This window comes from Balaenoptera acutorostrata, chromosome 14 (genome assembly GCF_949987535.1).
Source record: "Balaenoptera acutorostrata chromosome 14, mBalAcu1.1, whole genome shotgun sequence".
NCBI lineage: Eukaryota > Metazoa > Chordata > Mammalia > Artiodactyla > Balaenopteridae > Balaenoptera > Balaenoptera acutorostrata.
In genome coordinates this window covers 81,916,859-81,935,580 of record NC_080077.1, presented here as the reverse complement: position 1 = coordinate 81,935,580, position 18,722 = coordinate 81,916,859, and the positions used below count along the sequence as shown (strand labels likewise).

Sequence of the window (18,722 nt, the reverse complement as noted above, 5' to 3'; positions counted from 1 at the left end):
CACAGACCAGAAGGTAGCAAATCTGCATCGCCAACATCAAGAATTGAACCCACGTCCAGCCGGTGAGGGAAGGTGGAATTCCTTTGCGCCTCAAATCCATGTGGCCCTGGGACCCAGCTGGGTGAATGACAAGGAACTGAACCCATCTTCAGGCCCCTGATGCAGAGGCTCATTATCAAGGAGTATCAGAAACCCAAATGAATCAGAAATTAATGAAGATAAATTCATAGAACCTTGAAAGATGAAAGCTCCTGCCCAGAAAGTAAGGGCTCCCAGGAAGGGAGAGGAGAGTATTTGATGATGAAACCAGGTGAGAAGCACAAGGCCTAGAGTCTTAGTCTTGCTCTGATACTAATTAGCCGAGTCTGTTTCTTCCTAACAGAAAGCAAAGAATTAGACTGGGATGATCTCAGTGGTCTCCTTCAACTTTAAAATGTACGTATCAGAAATTACAGACGAATGCTATGTATTTGGCAATATGCTTGAAACCTCTTGATCACAATACATTTATTATCTAGTCCTTTTGATCGGGGGTCTCCAGGAAGTATTTAACTCAAGATGTTTTGCTCTGTGGAAAATGTTCTTTCAGTACTTCTCTCTTCAATTGATGTCAGTTCTTTCAAACAAACATTTACATTGTTTTCTTTGATATTTAAAATGATGTTATTGTATTCATAAAAGTAAAAAAAAAAAGAAGGTATCACTAAATGTAAACATTTCCATTAAGGATTATCCTTTTTGCAGTTAAACATGCTACTGGGTAAAGTATGGTATAGGAAATTGACTGAATGCATATGAAATCTTGTGGCTTGCTAAAGGTTGTTTGGTTGTTTGGGGTCTCCTAGGATACTTAGTTGTTTTTCCACCAACTCACACTTCCTCTACATTCCTAATAAAGCCTTTGGAATCTGCTGGGCTTTTTAAGGCTCTCTCACTACTCTCTTTCTATGACTTCACCACATCATTAAAAATCTAAAGTTATTTAGCATAATTTAATAGTATTAGCAAGATCTGTAACCGTATCCAAGGATATGAACTTGTTTGTTTTAACAACCGCCTGGACAGTCCAAAAGGCCATTAAAGAAAAAACATACCATGTCAAATTTTCAGTAGTTTTATTGAAAAATGCCTCTTTTGTTTCAGAAATAAATAATATAAGGCAGTGAAATTCACAATCTGCAGTTAAAATATAAAAGCAGCAATTCTATGTTCATAGTCTTGCAAACATTTTCCAACTGCTTTTGATAACTAAGAAACATTATGTTCTGGGGAAAAAAAAGTTCATACTAAATGTACAACACAAACATGCAATTCCATCTCTGCAGAATAATCTGCAATTTGGTATAAATGTTAGCGTGTCTAAAACAAGGAGGTTTAAGGCAATATGGAACTGTATCCAGTTGATACAATAATTTCAGCTACATGGCTTAAGGTTTGTGGTTGTTAAAGGAGATGTATAAGAGCATACGATGCCCTAATGTATAACAGAAGATAGAAGAGGAAGATAAATAGTTGCAACAGAGTTGACTTTTCCCTCTTTTTTGGTTTTAGTAGGGGGACTGCTTGGATCGGGATGTAATTGAACTGCAAATAAGCAATGGAAAAGATAAACTGCCCTCTCGAAATACACAGTCGTTCTGGGTTCCAGGACTTACTGCTTAACCTAAGAGTTTCACTGAGGCTTCCCGCTGTGCTACCTAAAAGCACAAGGCGCCTTTTCTCCCTGCAGCTTTTGTGAACAAAGTATTTTGCAAGCACTTCAAGGGCAAAGGCAAAGACTTCTACAGACTGCGTGCAGCGAGCTAGGCTTCCTGCAGACACAAGGTTCTCTACAGCCAAAAAGGGTACTCTCGGATGAAGCAACGCCGGAAGAAACGTGACAGATAACACGTGCACCGCTCCGTCTGACCTGGAAATGAGAATCCCAACACCTCCCACCCCGCCCCCAGCCTGGCCGTGCTGCGCGCGCGCGCGCTCGGTGTCAGGTTCACGGCCGGGGACCGCGGAGCAGGGCGCGCCGCCGGCGCGCATGCGGAGGGCGCTCCTCGGCGGGCTCGTCGGCGCCATAGTCCTCGTACTCGTCCGCCGTCCGCTCGGGCTCCACCGGCACGATGAAGGGCTCGCGCTCAGGCAGGTAGGCCCCGCCCTCGGGCACGTAGGGCTCTGTCCGATTCAACATTACAGTTATGGCATGATTTGGAAGACACACACACACACACACACACACACACACACACACACAGCAAAAGCTAAATCATCTCCCGAGGGGATGGCACTCCAGTCTTAATCTCATAACTATAAATAGATAAATTACAATGTTCTGATTGCTTCCATTTGCAGAGAGAATTTGGTGATCAATAATGAAACGGCACTCGTTTTTAACCTTCAAAGATCCAGCAGTAAGTACAATCATTGCACAAATACCTGGGAAGGCTCAGAGACTGGGCCAAGGAGAACTGTAAACCAACCTAGGTAGGATATTTGCAAATCCCCCAAGTGACTGTTCACGACTTCCAACTCCTCAGTTCAAAGAACCATTTGGAAAGATGAGGAGGTGAGGGGAAGTTTTACATTGGCTCCTAGAAACTGAACTCTGGAGGTGAAAATCAACTATCACCAGGTAATATACAGTACATGACATTTTCTGTGGCTCTCTCCCCCACGGCCTGAGTTACAGCTGGTGGGTGAGGACCACCAGTGACTACAGCGAAACAGGAAGAGGAGAAGTGACTCTCAAACTGTGGTTTGAAAATTGCGATTACAAAATCCAAATGAAAGTACATGTACAAAAGGTAATCATAGTAAGACACAGGCCCTGAATCAGACACATCGCTAACAAGCTAGAGATGAGGAGATTCTATTTGGTGTTATTCCGGCAGAGAGCAAGCAGAAGCTGATTGCACAGGACTGTTAAGTGATTTTAGTGGACAGGATCACATACAAATCATTTACAAGCCATAATTAGTTTATTATTTACATAGGATATTTCTCTTTAACCAGGTTAATTGTTTTTCTCAAAATGGCATCATCTCTGCGGTTAGTAGTTTTATTATGCGCCTCTTTCAAAGCTGAGGCCCCTCATGAGCTGTGTGTTTGAACTTTTTTTTTTAAATAATATTTTTCTACATTATTACTGAAATGCATCAGGCTTATAAACTAACACCACTGCTTTTGTCTCATTCAAGTTAGTAATAAAGAGTCTCCACCCTCCGTTATGATGTCCACCCGGTTCATTAACCACATCTGTGGTGAGATTTCCATACAGACTCATTTCCTAATAAGCACGTGCGCAAACATCTCAGAAACAGGATTTTCATGTATTCAAACTGTAAGCAGCACTGGCGACTTAGAAAATTTGTTAGCCGGAACCTGAAACAGGTCAAAGATGATAGTTTTTAAAAGTTGAATTACTATGCAAAAAAAAACATCTATACACATTCATCTAAGTATGTAATGGTTAAAGTATATATGTATATATCCATATATTTCAAGTTATTCACACATACCAGAAGGCAGAGGTAATTCAAATTTCTTTTATAAAGAGTGAAATTGTAATTTTGTGAACGGGTTGCTTGAGAAATTTACGATTCATGATTACTTTTTGGTCATATGTAAGTATGCACATAAATATATAGATATATAGATATTTAGATATTCAACTACTCATGCACTACTTGCTAGTAGCCAACCATATCAAACAGCAGTATCATTTTTAAAACTTGCAAGATGCTTGAGGGTGTGCTGATGAAAAGGTCACCGCTGACCGCTGCCCACAGCATTAATATATTTATTTTCAGATCAGCATATCGCCTTTATCCCCACAGTCCCCAAAATCAGGCTTAAGAGACTTCTGCCTCCTGTAATTGTCAAGTCCTAGGATTTCATGACTGACTCTAAAAACATTAAGTCCCAGAGTTTATAAATATTAATTCCACGGACAATGTGAAATAGTGAAATATTTTCAGTTGTCTGCACCATGTGATCAAATAGTCTGCCTACACATTAGAGTCTCAAAACAATTTTTTAGATCTATTCTTGTATTCAACAAATCCCTCTTCCCAGCCTTTAGGGTTAAAAAAAAAAAAAAAAAAAAACACAGTCAATTGGTAGCATTCTTTGAACTCCCAAGAGAAATAAAGAGAGGTTTACGATGTGATTTGGTAAGTGCAGAAGTATAGAAAGGAGGAGAAAATAATTATTCAACTCCTAACAGTGAAATAATGTGATAAAATGAACATTAATCCTTTTGAGAGAGGACAACAAAACATTCAACTGAAAGAGTTGATATCTTGAAGAAATCCTCAAATCAACTTTCCTTCGGTCCTAGGGAACTTCATTTCCATAAAGGTTTTTTAATTCAGGTGAATTTGGGCCCCTATAATGGCAACAACATACCTGGATAGCCTTGTCCATTGTATGGGATACTGGCACACTGGGAAGAGTCACAGTATCCAGGAGGACCTGGGGGGCCTCGGACACCTGAGTTTCCAGGACGACCAGGGGGACCTGGAGGACCTCTTGAACCTGTGGACCCTGGTGGACCCGTTCTGGATTCTCCTTGTGGACCTATTATGGGTTGAAAACAAATATTTCCCCTCTTGTCAAACACATCTCCTGAGGCAGTCAACAATACTTTGGCACCTCCACGACTTCAAGACTAGGCGATTCACTAGTGTATGGTAAGAAAATATTTCCTTAAGAAATCACCAGTCTGACCCAGTGTAGAACTTTCTTACCAGGGATTCAAGAATTAATGCCAAAAATCCAACTATGTTAATGATTTTATTCAAAGAAAACTGACTTAGCAAGAATTGAGCCAAACTAAAGATATCAGTGAGCTCTCTGGTTTGCTCCCGCTGTCTTAGAGATAAGACTCGCTGCAGGAAGTGGCCGTGGTAGCCAAGGCAGACAGTCGGGATGCCCGCTCCACGCCTCCAGACTGTGTGAAGCAGTGTTATCTCTGGATCAAGTGACACTTACTCATGGTTAACATAAATGTAAAGATTTAACCTCTAGGACGGACCGTGGTTGCAAGGGTCTCACGGACCTTATAACGAAGAAAAAAATTCATTTTCAATCTAGTAAACAAAATGCCCAGAACAACTATATTTCCTTCCAAAACATTAACAAAGAAACTGTGAATGAAATCTTGCAATGTGTCAGGATTTCTAATGAGAGTATATTTCCTCAGTCTACAAGCGACATCTTAAAGAACACCAGAAGGAACAGGAAATGACACCATCCTTAAAGGCTATGAGGCCAAACAAAACAAATAGGGATCCCATAAAAAGAAAACAACAGCCCTCTGTGTCACTAAAACTCAAACCCTCATATATTAAAGTTAGAGTGAATGCTTAAATAGAACGCACTGAAACATTTTTTGAACAAAGAGAACATAAAAATGAGGTTATACAAGTGGGACTTCTTGCTAAAATATATTCCGTGATGGTCAGTATGCCTGAAGCTAACAGGATGAGTTTGTGCATCTCGTGGGGTCGTATGCTCTCTCAGTAATGATATGTTCACTTGTTTGATGTACTAGCAAACCTACCTGAGGGGCCAGGCAGCCCTCGAGGTCCTGGAGATCCAGTACCCCTTTCGCCTTTCTCTCCCGGCAAACCTAAGCAAGCACAAAATGGGAAAACACAGAGGGAAAATTATCAGGAAATATGTAGTCTTCATCGGAACTGATAGTACTTGATTCAAGTAATTCATTTCCCTTAGTGAAAGCAGAACCCAATTTTTCACAGAAGTCCACTCTTTAAGCCAAATTCTTTCTAGACATTTGTGTAATTACAGATTCATGGCCAAGAAACAAATCTGGCTACAAGTCAGGGGAAAAATTATTTGAAGAAAACAAACACATCTAATATATTATTTTAGAAACAGCAATTAAGAACAGAAATCTTGAATAAATAGTTACAACTCACTGAAGACATCTAAAAGGTATCTTATCTTTAGTAGCCCTATCAGTACCGCATCTAAATAATCAGAATTATAGACATATCTAAGATTTCTGCAGAATGTTAACCATCACTTTGACAAAAGTGAGTACCCAGCATCCTGAAACATCTGGAATCAGATAATCCTGTTTTTCTTCTTTTCCTTCTGTTACACTTATCTACCATGAAATTAAAGCCAAATAAACACATAAGACCAGTTTCCAGGCCCTGAATAAAGGAACCAGAAGAATTTAGATCTAAAATCTTAGGGCTGCTTACATTCAGTTGCTGCCCAGCTCTTGCCAGTCAAAACAATTAATAAGATTTTATGCCTGATTCACTTTGCCAGGATACAGTTTTTCCCATTAACGACAACAACAATCAGAAAATAGCATTGTCTTTACTGAGATCTCATGACAAAATCTTCCTGTTTTCTAAGACAGGGATCTCTACAGCCTGCAGCTGCCTAGAAAGAAAGACAGGTTCACAGATGCACGGCTCTTCTGGGGCTGTCCAAACAAGACCAGTGTAGTTTGCTAAGTCCAGTCTTCTACATGCTTTTCAACCGGACCCGGCTCCTACACTTGCAGATTCCTTCCTTTATCCCTATGCAGCGGTCAGGAATGCCTACCTCGTTCACCCGGGGGTCCCTGCATCCCTGGTGTGCCCGGGAAGCCTGGCCGCCCCCCAGGTCCTGGTTCTCCTCTGGTTCCCGCGCTGCCAGGGGGCCCTGGAGGACCCGGTGGGCCTGGTTGGTTGCGACTAGAGTGGTAGTCGTTTGGAATCTGATTCAGCATCTGATTGAATCTGCTCATCTGACCTAAAAAAATAAGTAAGACTTATTAGTAAGAAACCCAACAAGGGAGGGATGAGAGAATGAAATGGTTTTCTCTTAGTGTCTGGTGAAATCCACCTCTGTTCCTGCACCCTCCAGCAAACATTCTAATTAGAATCCTAAAAGTGAAATAAAACACTCCAGTCATCCTGGACAAAATGATCCCTGTTAAACAACCGTCTCCACAAAATACTGACCAGTAAGCCATCAGCATTACTATAAACATCAAGGAGTTGTGAAAGTTTAACAGGGCTCTGATAATAAAGCCCCGAGGTTTGCCCAATGATGTCACTCAAAAGAGAACCTTTTTTAAATTAATAAATTATAGCATTTTCGTGTGTGTGCCTATGGCAGTGATAATGAGGCTTTAGTGTAAACTGGAATCACCTGTGGGATACATTGAAAACTACAAATTTCTGGACCTCATCTCCAAAGACAGTGAGTGACCAGGTTTAGGGTGTGGCCCAGGAGTCTCATTTCTCGCACGCACCATAGGTGAGTGTAACGCGGGTGCCCCTCAGGACCACGCTGGGAGACACCTGGACTAAGGTTTCTGAAAAGGGGGGGCCCTGAGTTTGAGGCCACACTCAGTTTGCAGGCACTGAGCCTTGTCACTTAATAGGTCTCATGGAATAAGGAGAAAGAGTCTGTGCAAAATAACGAGGCAAGAAAAAGTTCCCCATCAGCAGGGACTTTGTAGGATCAAATTAATCTCAGTGGTCCTCCAGGAAAACTCAAAGGTCATAACTTAAAAGAGCCAATGTTCGCTGCTTCAGTGTACAATGAGGTGAAGATCACTAAAAATCCTAATACTGAAACTGAAAGGACCTTTTAAAATACAATTTTGTATCAGACTGAATGTAACGATAACAGGCTATTATTTTACCTTGGGTTATTGTTTTATCTTAATGATAGTCATTAAAATATCATTGGCCTTATCTAACAGGATACAAAACTGACAATGTATAAAAATAAGGGCTCATGAAAATGAAATAGAAACATATATCTTTGAAACTTTATGTCACAAACTGCATTTTCCTGCAATTAACTAAAAAAAAAAAACACCACACACTCATACATTAAAAGGAAAAGAAATTTTACCACTTATCAGTTGTTCACAGACTTGTCTTGCAACTGCTCGCATCATGTTCTGGGAAGCAATGTCTCCCTAGTTAATTAAATCAATAGGTAGGATCAGCATATTATTTCCATAGTTTCAGAGTTCAATGTTTAACACACGATATAAATTTGTAAGTCAAATTTTAAGAAATACATACTCTATCACCTTTCTCTCCTTTCAATCCCGATGGACCCTGAAATATAGGAATTTCAGATATTAGAAACTGACAAACATGGTCTAAAATGACTCATGAATGGACAGGATGATGAAAGAGGGCAAGGTCTGCTTTCTAACAAATTAGCAAAATGACACGTCACATTTACATCCACGTTACTCACATTTTGCTTGTCTGTCAAAAGGAATCTAATCTGTCTCCCTGTCTCTCTCTTTCCCTCTCTCAGAAGCACGTGTCCTCCAATATAGTGCTGAGATGTGAATTTTATGATCACCAATTTTGAAGTTATACACTGTGCATACATTTTATGATGCCATTCGCAATATAGGTCTGGAACTGAAACACATGTACGATTGCCCTTGCTACCATTCTACTTTCCTTTACATCACCATGGCTGGGGAGCTCAGGTGGTTATTTTAGGTTGTGCATGAGGTTAATCTTGGTGCAGTTAGAACCCGTAAGAACCTGTTCTAGTAAGAGCTTTCTGTCAATTGCCTAACTAAATATATATCTGTAACGTCTTCCAGTGATTTTTTGTGCACTGGGCATGAAAGGAACCACGTGCTTCCCTTATTAAAGGGCTCAATCCAAATGGTGGTTCCCACATCCAAACGCAATCACAGAACATTTGTCCCTATTCTGTCAGGCCTCTCACTGGCCATGAGAGGATCTTGGAACAAGTCTTCCTTCTAGGGCAAGAAGTTTTTGTCTTTCAATATATCTCCAGGCTGCCAGCTGAAAGGAACACCCAAACCGTTGACAAATCTGATGGTCAGATAACATCTCAAACCAAACTGCCTCTTACCGTTTCCAAGACTCTTGCCTGAACGGCTCCCATATCCTCCTAACTGGTCCTCCTGCATCCCGTTTGGCCCCTTTTGAGTCTGTTCTCCACAGAGAAACCAGACTGATATTTTTAAAAAGAAAATTGGCCCGTGTCACTCTTTGGCTGCAAGGGCTTCCCATCACACTAAGAATAAGGTAAGAGATCCTCACCATGGGCTGGGGGGGTCCACACGCTCACCTCTGCCCAGCTAGCTGACCTCATCTTCCATCCCTCTCCCCTCACTCCCTTTACTTGCGGCGCCCGGGCCTCTCTGCTGTTCCTTCCACGTGCCACCTTCACCCTCCCTCGGCCTTTGTTCATGCTGTTCCCACTGCTGCTCCCTTGTTTCATTCCGCCTCCTCAGACAGGCTCCCTGACTGCTGTATCTGCAATAGCCCCCTTCCGCCACCACAGTTACTCCCTAACCCCTTACTCTGTGTTTCTTTTCTTTGTTATCACTCATCATCACCAGAAACCATATTGTTTATTTACATTTTGGGGTCTATATCCTCCACTAGAATCTCCATGAGGGCAAGGACTTTGTCTTGTTCACGTTTATATCCCCAGACCTTAAAACACCCACGAGCACATTTAGGCACCAAACAAATGGGTGTTGAGTAAATGAATAAAAATATTCCAGCAGCAGTTCCTGGAAACATCCACTACACAACATCAGGTGTTACAAGTTAGCAAGAAGACACCACTGGTTCCAAGAGCTAATGACATAAGCTAACAGTGACTGAGCTAAGCTCTCTGCTAAGACCTTTATACTCCCGTCTGCTAGTTTTGGTTTTAGAAACTAAAGGTAAGATAGAAGAGAGAAGAAAAGGAGAGGTAATTTGCTACCTTAGAAGGATGAGGAAGATAAAGGGGGAAAAGGGGGTAGATAAGGTCCAAATAAATGTTACCAAATTATAGTCATAAGAAAAACTGTAAAGAGTATATTGTAGAGCTGAACTTTGAGTTACTGTGCAATTATTTTTTTCCTGTCATTTGTAATATGTTTTGTGAGAATCCTTGGGATTAAAGTTTTGGTTGCAAAAGAAAAAAAAAAAAAAAGAAAAACTGGAGTTTGACTGCCCTTTGCTAAAAGTACTGGACTCCTATGGAAACATTATTTAGTTTGGAGCCTTTTGTAAATTTCAGGAAATTTTTTTTTTTTTACATTTACTGCTACTTTGTTCCCATGTGTTCTTTTTTAATTTACTGCCACTCTGAGATTGTTCTAGGATATATGATTTAGAACTCATCTTTATTGCCAGTATCTAGAGCTCTCATTTCAAGTAAAGGAAGTAGAAGTTTCTTTCAGGTTTCTAACTTCAGCCATCAATTACATCAGTGATATTCTTACATTAGACTCCCTTTCAGTCATAGTAAAACGAAATAGAATTCTGAAAGGGTTAACAAGTTCTGTGTAGTTTTAAGTGCTCTTGTGAAGTTTCTGTCATGATTCATTGAGGAAAAGAAAGTAATAAAGTCATATGCTAGAGTACACACAGAGTATGAAGTACGTCAGGAGTCCTTTCATCTTTATGCTGCTTGCTTAATTTTATGTAAACATAGAAGGCAGGCCATATCACATAAAGATTCTAAGTTAGTTTGACATTAAAAAAAATTTTAAGCTTGGGTTTATATAACTTTGGACAATACTTCAGAAGAGAGAAGTTCTGTTCAGAGAACAGCCCTGATAGATGTGTCATTACTAATAATTGGACTTGTTGATCTTTGAGATAAATTTTTATATTTCAGAATTCTATTCAGACAAAAAAAAAAACCTGCTTAAAATAAATTCATTCCTCACACATACAAATAAGGAAGAGCTTGTAACGAAGAATATGGAGCCCAAAAGTCATTACAAATACTTCTGGATATTTTAGAAACTATGAATTCGTTTCTGGAGATACTGATTTGAAAATAGAAGATATGCATCATACCATCTCAACTATTATTTTAATCAAAACATTTGATGAAAAGAAAATTAAACTGGATGTAAATTGGAGCAGGGCAGTATAAAAAAAGTAGAATGGTGGGTGAGATCAATCCTTTTAATTCTGGGACGAATGTTCTAGCAACCTCAGCACAAGAGAAAAGAGCCTGTAGCGGTGTGACTACAGGATACTGACAAAGGGTTAACTTCTGCAGAAGCACCCATGGAGGCAACATGCACCATCATGTATTTCTCTATCTTAAGCTGCATACCGCTCCTAAATAAAAAGAATGATTTTGCTGACCCAGCTCTGAGTGTTTATTCAGTGCAGAAATTTGTGTCTTGGCTCATAATCCCATTCTCCTTTTAAAGAAACCCTATGACCACGATTTTCATCCCAGAATGTTATAACTTAGAGAGGAAATTTTTAGAACTAGTACCAAGTTAAATCCATGGGTTTAGCGTAGCTGCAACAAATGCTTCACACACATTACAGCAGAGATAACATAAACATGCCGCAGCCTTGCCCTCTCCTCATTCACGGCCACAGTGGAATCACTAGGCATGCAAGCCGTCCACTTACTGGTCTGCCGTGGTCTCCGGGTTTTCCTGGTTTCCCACTCGGTCCTGTGACTCCTGGAGAGCCTGGGCTTCCCTACAACACAGGGAAGCTTACCATTAAAGAAGAATTTCATCTAAAGTAAACTAACAAAGCATGGCTGGTTTTAAAAGCTTTTAGCACATAATCACATACTAAGGAAGAGCAAAATCAAATTTTAAGATAACATGGAGGAAAAAAAATCTTGAAAATTACCATTTAATCTTTATGGACTATATTTCATCAGTTTCACTATTCACAGACTGTGATCCTAGTAAATTGGCTGCTAAGTGAATTTGCAGAAAGCAATTCCTATTAGTTTGTTTCTATTACCAAACCAGAAAACTCATCAAAAGACAGGAGTGAACTCTGGCTGGGGAAGAAATTGAGAAGGTAACTGGGCACCACGTGGTGGAGTTTCCCCTTGTCTCTTGGGAGTTGTATCTCAGCCTAGAAACTCACTTTTTCTTTGGTGCATTCAAATAAAGGGTGCCTCCTCTTCTATCATATCAGCACCCTCCATCCCATCAAAACCATAAGAATTTCTCCCTGTTCCTTTTAGCACAGCTTTAAGACATTTTAGCAACATTTTTAGTAAAATATTTATAATATCGCTAGTCAATACATTATGTTCTAAAGCTAAAATATCCTTAAAATAGAATCATCAGATTTTTGTAGAACAATCCTTTATTCATCAATTATGTACATTTTAATCTCTGTAGTAAATACTTTAAATCAAAGTTTATTATACATTTTCAACTCTACTTGAGAACATATATATTAAACATAAATAATAAAATTATTTTAACATATGCTCTCCAGTCTTCATATCCAGCCAGAAGCCATGAAGAGCATCCGTCAACTCAAACAATGTCATTGTGATCTCACCTGGATGCAGGTGTACAGATGCTTCTTTCAAAATCATTGGCTTCAGTATTTTCCCCAAAGATCTTAATTAGAAAACCTACTCGGGTAAAACTTACTTCCTCTGAATGACTTAAAGCTGTTCAGTCATTAATGTCCTTAAAATTCAAATATCATAGGCTACAGACTCTTAAAATGCTAGAACAGGAAGTTAACCAGTAAGGTCATAAAACCTACCACTTAATGTGGGCATGGAAGGAACTGGTTGGTGAGAGGTATTTTTGTTGTTGTTTTTCAAATATAACTTGATTAAACAGAAAGACTCTCTATTTTAACACCTCTGTTTTCTCTAGCCCATTTTGATTTAGGAGAATAAAAACAAGTAGCTCCCTCGACGGTGTGCCCCCCAGCACAGATGGAACATGCCTCAAAGGTCAGGTTACCAGGCTCTTCCCTAGCAAGTGGGGCTAGGGGTTTAGGGTGGGGAGACAAGAGTGTCACCTATTCCATTCTTACCGGTGGCCCAGGGGGGCCCCTAGGTCCCATTGCTCCATCTTTTCCAGTAAAGCCCTATTGTAAAAATGAAATTAATTATAGATTAGTGAAATAATGACCAAGTAAAATGGAAAGACACTAGACAGGTTGATAAGAGTGACAGGTGAGGGATTTAACCCAACTGCAGGTAACCTTTCAATATAAAGACAAATATGCCAAAAAATGTTTTCCATTTAAGTTATGCGTTTTATTGAATACTTCATTCCTATACTCAGTCGTTTATATAGTTATAGATAAAATCATTTTAAGAATCAATCCAGTCTTCTCCGAAGAAAGCAGATTCCTTTTACGAAGATACTCACTTTTACTTTTATAAGAGTGTAAAGAAGTCTAAAAGGAAGACTAGCCCTTTCTACCAGAAAGTCAATGTCGACTAACTGGCCCAGGAATGATCAAAGTAAGATGCAGGGAGTGTTGCATCGCAGAAGATGCAGGAGGGGCCAACCACCCGGTTAGAAAACTCCCTTCCTTGTTTCCTAAGCAACACCAGCCAGCCAGGGCGGGGCCACTGACGCTTCACTCCTGAAGGATTTCTCTCCTCCCCTCCAAGGAAGAGGCAAAACTATCTTAACTCCTCCACTCAGAAGAAAGGAAAACCTCAATCCTCACTCAATTTTTTTTATCGGTCCGTCTCTCCTCATCTCACAGAAACGCCAGACCCGGTCAGGGTTGCACTGGGAGGAGAGATCTGTACAGAAGCGCCGGCATCACTGCGCAGCTGGCACGGTGCCAAACGACCTCTGCCTGGAATGAGTCACTCGCTGCCAGTTAGCGTTCATCCCAAGTACAGATCTCTGAAATCCAGCCAAGGATTTCTGAGTCAGGTCGTTTTTTGTGTTGCTGCATTCCGCTGTCAAAGGAGATTTTTGTCTCCTTTGAGAATAAGTGTTAATTTTATGCATATTCTTGGATTCTAGCACAAATCAAGAACATTTGGATCAATACCTCCATTAAGTATCCACACTCCCATTGATTTTACAAAAGAGGAAGTTTAAATTATTTCTTTAAAAAACTGTGTTAGAAATATTCCACCCCCTGCAAAAAAAAAAAATTTCTTTTCAGAAACTTATAGAGATAAACATTTCAGACTGTCTTCTGGAAGATCTAGGCCTGCTTAACAAAAAACAGACTACAAGTTCATCTCATATAACATCAACACTGCTTCTGAGAGCCACTTAAGAAGCAGAAATGCTCGGAGTATTGCTTGGACAGTCCAAATGGCATTTCTACCATCTAAATTTCCTCCAGCTGCTGTAGAAGATACACTTTTTTTTTTCACTTTTTTTGGGTAAGTATCATATCTCTGAATAATCCTCCTTCAGTCATCCTAAGAACTTCCTGATCAACCATTTTCTCTTTTTTTCCTAGCTTTATTGGGGTATAATTGACAAATAAAAATTGTATGTATTTATGGCGTACATGTGGTATTTTGATATATGTATACATTGTGAAATGATTACCGCAATCAAGATAATTAACACATGCATCACCTCACACAGTTATCGTTTTCTTATGTAGGAGAATATTTAAGATGTACTCTATTGGCAAATTTCAAATGCACAATATGGTACTAACTATAGTCATCACACTGTACATTAGATCTCCAAAACTTATCTTGCATAACTGAAACTTTGTATCCTTTTTTTTTTTTTTTTTAAAGGCTCTGGGTTTTTTTGTTTGTTTTGTTATTTATTTATTTTTTATTTTTGGCTGCAGTGGGTCTCTGTTGCTGCACCCGGGCTTTTCTCTAGTTGAGGAGACCGGGGGCTACTTTTTGCTGCGGTGCACTGGCTTCTCATTGCGGTGGCCTCCCTTGTTGCGGAGCACCAGTTCTAGAGCGCAGGCTCAGTAGTTGTGGCGCACGGACTTAGTTGTTCCCTGGCATGTGGGATCTTCCCAGACCAGGGCTCGAACCCGTGTCCCCTGCATTGGCAGGTGGATTCCTAACCACTGCGCCACCAGGGAAGCCCCTGTATCCTTTTTAAAGAATTTTTTATTGAGGTGTAGTTGCTTTACAATGTTGTGTTAGTTTCTACTGTACAGCAAAGTGAATCAGCTATATGCATACATATATCCTCTCTTTTTTGGATTTCCTTCCCATTTAGGTCACTGCAGAGCACTGAGTAGAGTTCCCTGTGCTATACAGTAGGTTCTCATTAGTTATCTATTTTACACATAGTATCAATAGTGTATATATGTCAATCTCCATGAAACTTTGTATCCTTTGTCTAATATCTCCCCATTTCTCCCTCTTCCCCTGCCCCTGGCAACCACCACTGTACTCTGTTTCCATGAGCTCAACTTTTTAAGGATTCCATACATTAAGTGAGATCATGCATTATTTATCTTTCTGTGCTTGGCTTATTTCAGCTGGCATGTCCTCCAAGTTCAAGGTTCATCCATGTTGTTGCAAATGACAGGATTTCCCTCTTCTTTAAGACAGAGTAATATTCCATTATATACATGATATATATATATCACATTTTTTAATCCATTCATCCATGGATGGACACTTTGGTGTAACCAACCATCTTCTTTTAGAAGAAATACATATCTAAGTTGGGGTGAAGCGGATTTTATTCTGATGGCCTCAGAAGGGCTACCACTGAGCCATCTGTAGAACTTTGTACTAATTTTTTTTATTCTCCATTTTCAGAACTGTAGCAGTTATTGCTGCTTCCCTCCGCGGGAGGGTGGCTGAGAGGACCTATGGCTACTTTCACAGATACACTGCATGCCACGCCTGCACCTGTGGTTCCCTTGCTACTTTCTGACAGTCCCCAAAGCTGTGCCTCATTTGAAAATCATCTGTGCTGAAGGCAACCCACGCCTCCTGCTCCTACCAGCTCCACCTCGGCAACCTGTCTTCCTCACCATGGTCCTCGGGCTTGCTCTCCTGAGCTTTCTTCTCTTCTCTTCTACCACAGGGTTCAACTTTCTTCCTTTCTTTCATGTTTCAGCGGAGATGCCTGCACCCAAAGTCTAACTTTCCAAAACTGTTTATGTTCCCTCAGCTGTGCCTTCTACCCTCAGCATTAGCAGTAGGAAACTAAGTGGGAGGTCGGTGTACGAGACTGTGATGGAAAAAGGCAAGTGATTTCCTGAAGACTTTCCTCACCCTCAACACGAGAGTCCTGGGTGGCCTCACCAGGACTGGAGTCACAGGTTAGAACTAGACGAACGCAGTCCTTCCCACTCCCTCACTTTCCAGGGACACAGCGGTGGCAGCAGTGGTTGCCTGACTGCCAGTTCCGGAGGAGCATCTTGATGGGACGGCACTGGCCACCCAGCGGGTCTGCACAAAGCCAGTGCTGCATCAGTGTGATGGGCCCAACAGGGCTTCAGTAGTAGCGGCAGCGAGAGGCGGCCGATCATTACTTCTTTTTATTGAACTATTGTTGATTTACAACATTGTGTTTAATTTCTGCTGTATAGCAAAGTGACTCACTTATACATATATATACACATACACATATATATATATTCTTTTTCATATTCTTTCCCATTATGGTTTATCACAGGATATTGAACTATATTCAGTATGCGTCATTACTTCCTGATTGCGGTATTTTGGGTTTTGTTGACTAACTGAATAGACTGACTTGTCACCTTTGCGATCTCCCTATTGTCCTTTATTGTGAAATAAGAATTCCAAAAAACTAAAGTGCCAGTCTCAAAAGAGTCAGAAGAATATGTATATAGAAGTACCACTGGGTCCCAGACCCCCAGAGAATACAGTTTTCTCTTTGACCTCACTCTCTCATAAACTCAAGAGTAGGCATTGGAGCAAATAACTTTCACTGGCAAATCATCCAAATTTGGTACTATCCGGGCAAATCTTTGCTCCATCTGACTGACCCAACTCTCCTGCCCCATGATGTCTCGGAGGTGTTAAGGGTAACAAAGCCATGCCTTTAGTGGCAGCTATTACGGCCCTGGCCCTCTCAGATCCTGCTGCTGGTCCTGTGTTTTAACTTGATTAGTCAGAATACAGAAAACTCTCAGACTGTGGTCTGAGCCAGAAGATGCTGAAAAGTCATTAGTGCCTTGGTTCTGAGCAACTCTAAAATATTTTATTAAAGAATTCATCGTCTCCTATGAAACCAAATGTTTCTATAACACTGGATTAGAGCACAGAAGCCATGTTCACTGTGCTTCTCATTTACTTGTCCCAGAAAAAATAGGGTCTCCTGCACTGATTTCATCCTAAGTCAAGAGCAAACCTGAAATCTGCCACAAATGAGCAAAATCCCTACTAAGTTCCAGTCGGCTTTCCATCACAGAGGCCTACAGGGGGTATCTGGGTTCTAAAGGTGTAGAAACGATGTCCCTGACTGCCTAGAAAGTGCCACGGAAATCAAGACTATTCTTAGAGTTACGTAAAAGATGCCTCATAACAAAGACTTTAATTTTAGGGTTCAAAGCAATTTGCTAGAATTCTTGAATCTCTTTCCAATGAACCAAAATTCCTTTTAGAGACTTGTTTTTCCAAATATGATAAAATAAAAAATGTTTCCAAAATTAAAATTCTGACACCTCATTTGAAGTCCCACCATTTTGTTCCATAGACCTCGAGATGGACCTGGTATCGGTTGGTCCGCTGATATTAGCTTTTCTGCCTCCCATGGGATATGTGAACTCTGCATTTCCAGCCATGCAAATTGACTTATGGGGGGTTCTTAATTAATAGGCAACAATGTGATATCATTTCCAACATCATTACAGCCTGCCCAAGAAAACTTACTCTGTCTCCCGGAGGGCCCATTGGTCCTGGTGGGCCAGGTAATCCTGGGGTTCCCTACACAAAAGGAAACAAACAAGTGAGACACTGTAATTAACTTCTTGTGTGAGAAAACGAATTTGTGTTATTCTCTAAGATGTTTGGGAAAAAAAAATGCAGGGGGCTCTGAAAGGAAACAGAAACTCAGAACCAAGCCCAGTGCCAGCCCAAGAGCAAGATGCTCGCTCAGTCAACAAGCCCAGACCTGACTGAACAGCGCAAGCTTGAAGACTAAGACCAGGCAACGGAATGGAAATGATGTGCAGCGCACGGCCAGGCTCCTGCTTTGCTGCTTAACCTTGGTTCACCTTTTGAGGCACTACAAGGGCAACTTTGCAAATAACACTCGACAAGAAAAGAAAAGGCAGCGTGAAGAAGAACTCACCGTCCGGCCTGGAAGTCCCGGCTCTCCAGCATCTCCCTTCATGCCCTGGCGACCCTGGAGCAAGCAGCGGGAAAACAGGTCTCAGGTGTTTTACAGAAATTAAGAGAAAAGGAAAGACGTGAGCCATTCCTGAAATCTCGTCACTTCATAAATCCAATGAAGCATATTTGTGAAGGGAGGTGAATAAATTATTTGGGGGACTGATGTTCACTTTTTAAACTACAAATGCTGTTATAATTTCCACTTATCATGTTATGGGATAATTTTATATAATCATGGGATAATATGTCTCCTTTGAAAGAACCTAATTTAACATAGGGATTTTCATAGAAATAAAAGTTGAAGGGAAAACTGTTTTGTATTTAATATATTTCATTTGGTGCTAATTTTAATAGATATTCAATGAAACATTGTAACATAATTTTGGTCTTTGTAACTACATGCTAGAAGACACTTGTTACACAGGCAAATCTGAATTAATTAAAGCTGATAAACTTCATTTAGTAGTAATAATAAGAAAAGGTAAAAGCCCCTAAAACTCCCTTTTGGACATAAGAAGCTAAAAGTAGATGCATTCAACCCTTTTGAGTGAAAAAGTCTTAGTCCTTCAAATGTTTCATTTCTAGTGATATCTGATACAGATTGTTTTTTCTCTAAATGCCAAAAAAATGTATGCATCTTCTATTATGGCATCTTTAAAAAGGAGTTTAGAACT

At 40.4% G+C, this 18,722-nt stretch overlaps 1 protein-coding gene across 4 annotated transcripts in view; it reads right to left on the bottom strand.

The window, feature by feature from the left end:
• Positions 1-1,098: 1,098 nt before the first annotated feature.
• The window catches only part of COL12A1 (collagen type XII alpha 1 chain), a 118,448-nt gene continuing 100,824 nt past the window's right edge, over positions 1,099-18,722 (bottom strand). For 3 of the 4 annotated variants that reach the window (XM_007167998.2, XM_007168000.2, XM_007168003.2), the window contains 10 exons: positions 18,008-18,061; positions 17,587-17,640; positions 12,804-12,857; positions 11,409-11,480; positions 8,055-8,090; positions 7,879-7,945; positions 6,574-6,762; positions 5,552-5,620; positions 4,396-4,566; positions 1,099-2,163 (listed from right to left, as the gene is read on the bottom strand). In XM_007167998.2, the coding sequence (XP_007168060.2) occupies positions 1,988-2,163; positions 4,396-4,566; positions 5,552-5,620; positions 6,574-6,762; positions 7,879-7,945; positions 8,055-8,090; positions 11,409-11,480; positions 12,804-12,857; positions 17,587-17,640; positions 18,008-18,061 (942 nt within the window). In that variant the 3' untranslated portion in view covers positions 1,099-1,987. Of the gene's footprint in view, positions 2,164-3,126; positions 3,370-4,395; positions 4,567-5,551; positions 5,621-6,573; positions 6,763-7,878; positions 7,946-8,054; positions 8,091-11,408; positions 11,481-12,803; positions 12,858-17,586; positions 17,641-18,007; positions 18,062-18,722 lie in introns of those variants that run through there. The other variant, XM_007168001.3, reaches the window with a different exon arrangement.